Source organism: Corvus brachyrhynchos, unplaced genomic scaffold, assembly GCF_000691975.1.
Source record: "Corvus brachyrhynchos isolate BGI_N302 unplaced genomic scaffold, ASM69197v1 scaffold490, whole genome shotgun sequence".
NCBI lineage: Eukaryota > Metazoa > Chordata > Aves > Passeriformes > Corvidae > Corvus > Corvus brachyrhynchos.
In genome coordinates, this window is record NW_008235774.1 from 1,411,332 (window position 1) to 1,414,215 (window position 2,884).

Sequence of the window (2,884 nt, forward strand, 5' to 3'; positions counted from 1 at the left end):
CATAAAGACAGCTGGTTTGTGTGAGTTGCTGAAAGACTCCTTCCTTTGGGAAAACAGAAGTAGGTGTCCAGAAGCTGAGATGATAGGATAGGAGCAGCCTGCTGGAGCCCATCAAGTTCTGTTCCAGGCCTTGCTGAGGGACAAATGTGTTAAACTTGGGATTTGAGTCTTCAGTGAACAATTCCAGTGTCGTCTTAGCTTGGGACACTGAAAAAAGCAACCTAGCTCTTAATCACATTCTGACCAATTTGTTACAGCTTTTGCACCCCCGGTCATCATTGGCCATTGGGGAGGTATGAGAGAGCGAGGATCAGAAGGAATCTGTGGGAAGTACATTCATTGGTCTGCTCAAGCTGAACAAATAGTGCATGGGAGGGAGGATTTAGAGTGCGTTTTTCTTACTCTACAGTTTTCTCCTCTTTTAGAGTATGGTGTCCCAAACTGGACACAGTTCCAGCTGAGATGTCATTACCAAGTAGACAGGATTAATTAAACATCCCATTTCTGATAGTCCTACTAATTCCCAAGAGTGAGATGTGATTAGAGAAGCAACATATTGCTGCATCAGCTTGTGATCCCCTGTGACCTCAGCCAGTTTTGCTAATGGTTCCCTATTACTGTGCATCTAACTTATTGCCAAGTTGTAATGCTTTTAATTTGCATCCACTGAAATAGCTGGATTATATTTATGTTCCCTAAAGTTTATCAAAACTATTTTCCTTCCTGTCATACTTATGACACATCCCAACTTGGTATTAAACTTTGTGTGTGCTCTCTGTTCCACCCGTCAGATATTTGCAGCCAGATGAATTCAGGCCAAAAAAGGCAGGCTTTGAGCTGCAGCTGCCAAATTTTAACTAAGGGGTAGTAAAATGTTGTTTAAGAGGTCAAAGGACTCAAGTGACTTTTCCTGCCTTTGAGGGCATGGGCTGGACAAGGCTTGCTGAGCAGTGGTCTTCCATATGCATGCTCCTGCAACAAGCTTGGATAAGCTGCTCAAGCCCAGCCACGTTTCACTACCCTGGTCCCCTCTTCAGTCAGGAAGGTGGATAAGGTTGTTCACCCAAGTTACTGCTGCTATAAAGGATTTCCCTAGGGGAGGAATGGAGAGCAGTGCTGGTTCTGTGGTGACTCAGGCTCTCAGCAAAGCCTTTCTTATTCCCTCATGTCCTTTTAGGGGCATCTGTTTTCCCTGTGACCCTGCTGAGTACCAGAAGCATGCTATTTCTGCTGGAGGAGAATCACCAGTGGCAGGTGCAGCCCTCCTTGGATGAAGACCATGAGGCAGAAATGGCTCCTAGGAGCAACATCCAGTTGAAGGAGAAGCAGCCAATCACCAGTATCAGCAATGTCATAACCTATCGCCTCTGTCCTTGTGACATCAAGCTGATGCTTTATGATGAGGTAACCAGGAGGTGGTCATGGGGTCAAGATGCTGGGGGCTGATTGTGCTCAGATCCTGTTCCTGCAAGAGTGTCTCTTGGGGCTGTCATCTGCCATCCTAACCTGGGGCCTTACACCACAGAGCCAGGGGAGCACAGCAGAAACTCATGCAAGGGACACTCCACTGCTGGCAGCAGAGAGGGAGGAGGAGGGCACAGAGGAATTAGGAGGAGCTGGCCAGCTGTGCTGGGGGATAGTGGCTCAGGGCTGATCGGTGCCTGTCAGGCCAGTCTGCTTATTCGCCTCCCTCCTTTTCCTGCCTGCCAGGTACTGAAGGTGGAGACCACTTGGCACATCCGCACAGAGTGCCCTGAGCTCCTGGCAGGGCTGGTGGAGTGGATCCGCAGGCCGTGGGAGGAGATGTTCTCAATCGAGCTGCGGAAGGCTGTGTATGAGGCACTGGAGTGAGCCTGGTGCCTGGAGCAGGCGGGACTTGGAGTCAAGAGTGCTGCTGTGCCAGCAATGGTACACAAGTGTCTCCCACTCCCATCTGACCTTGCTGTCCTGTGGCCTCTGCTTTCCACTCTACTCTTGCCCCTGGCCCTTTCTGGTGAGTAAGAGGGGAGCACATGATGGTTCAGACTGCACAGTCATTCACTTGCACTGGATGGGCATGGAAGGAGAAGGTGGATAGTATTCCTTGTAATAGTGCATAAAGCTACCCAAGGGCAGTCAGGTGCTCTGGTCTTTCTGGCAGATGGCATTTGCTGCCTTCTTACCTGTCTCAGGACAGCTATCATTAAATGCTGATGATTTTTTTTTTCCTCTCCCTCCTTCTTGTCCATGGTTTCCCTAAAGCTGCCTGCTTCAAACAGGAGCCTGATTGCACAAGGGAATGAAGCATGTTGTACACAACCCCACAGAGAGCTCTTACCTGTCTGCCTTGTGGGGCATGGCTCAGTCTGCTGCTGTAGTCTTTCACTGTCACTGGGGAGGAAGGAGCCTCGAGATTCTCGGCACAGAAATGTATTGCTCATTGCTTAGGGGTCAGGACCTTGATGGGCACCAGGAGGCATAAGTGAGGCTTAGGCCTTTTCTGAGCAGTCCAAAAGCAAGAGTCTATTTTAACATGAGTTTTACTATTTTCTATTGTAATAAAAGCTTCTATTTATTGAATTGTCATGTTTTCCTTGTTTCATTCTTTTGCAGTGCTGTCATGTCTTTCTAAGGTCTTCCATACTAGCTTTGCTGCTGCCTCAAGGGTTCCCTAGCATCTCACTGGGTTCAGGCCATTCTCCCCTTCCTGTTCAGAGCAGGTGCCAATGGGCTGCTACGCTAATCTTCTCCACCTGCCTGGCTTCCAAACAGCAACAAAGGAACAAGGTTTAAACAGGATTAGACTGACACCAGGTACTGGTTGTGGTGTTCTCCTTTGACAATTGCCCTCAGGTGGGCATCCTGTGGCCTTCCAGCACGTTGCTTACTGGCTGCACAGGCCCTC

The 2,884-nt window shown here is 49.0% G+C and overlaps 1 protein-coding gene across 1 annotated transcript in view; it reads left to right on the forward strand.

Moving 5' to 3' along the window:
• Nucleotides 1-2,559, forward strand: part of STK11IP (serine/threonine kinase 11 interacting protein) — a gene marked incomplete at its 5' end in the record, with an annotated part of 19,548 nt that extends 16,989 nt beyond the window's left edge. The window contains 2 exons of the mRNA XM_017727019.1: nt 1,178-1,404; nt 1,711-2,559. Coding sequence (XP_017582508.1) covers nt 1,178-1,404; nt 1,711-1,851 — 368 coding nt within the window. The remainder of the gene's footprint in view (nt 1-1,177; nt 1,405-1,710) is intronic.
• Between the last annotated feature and the right edge of the window lie 325 nt (nt 2,560-2,884).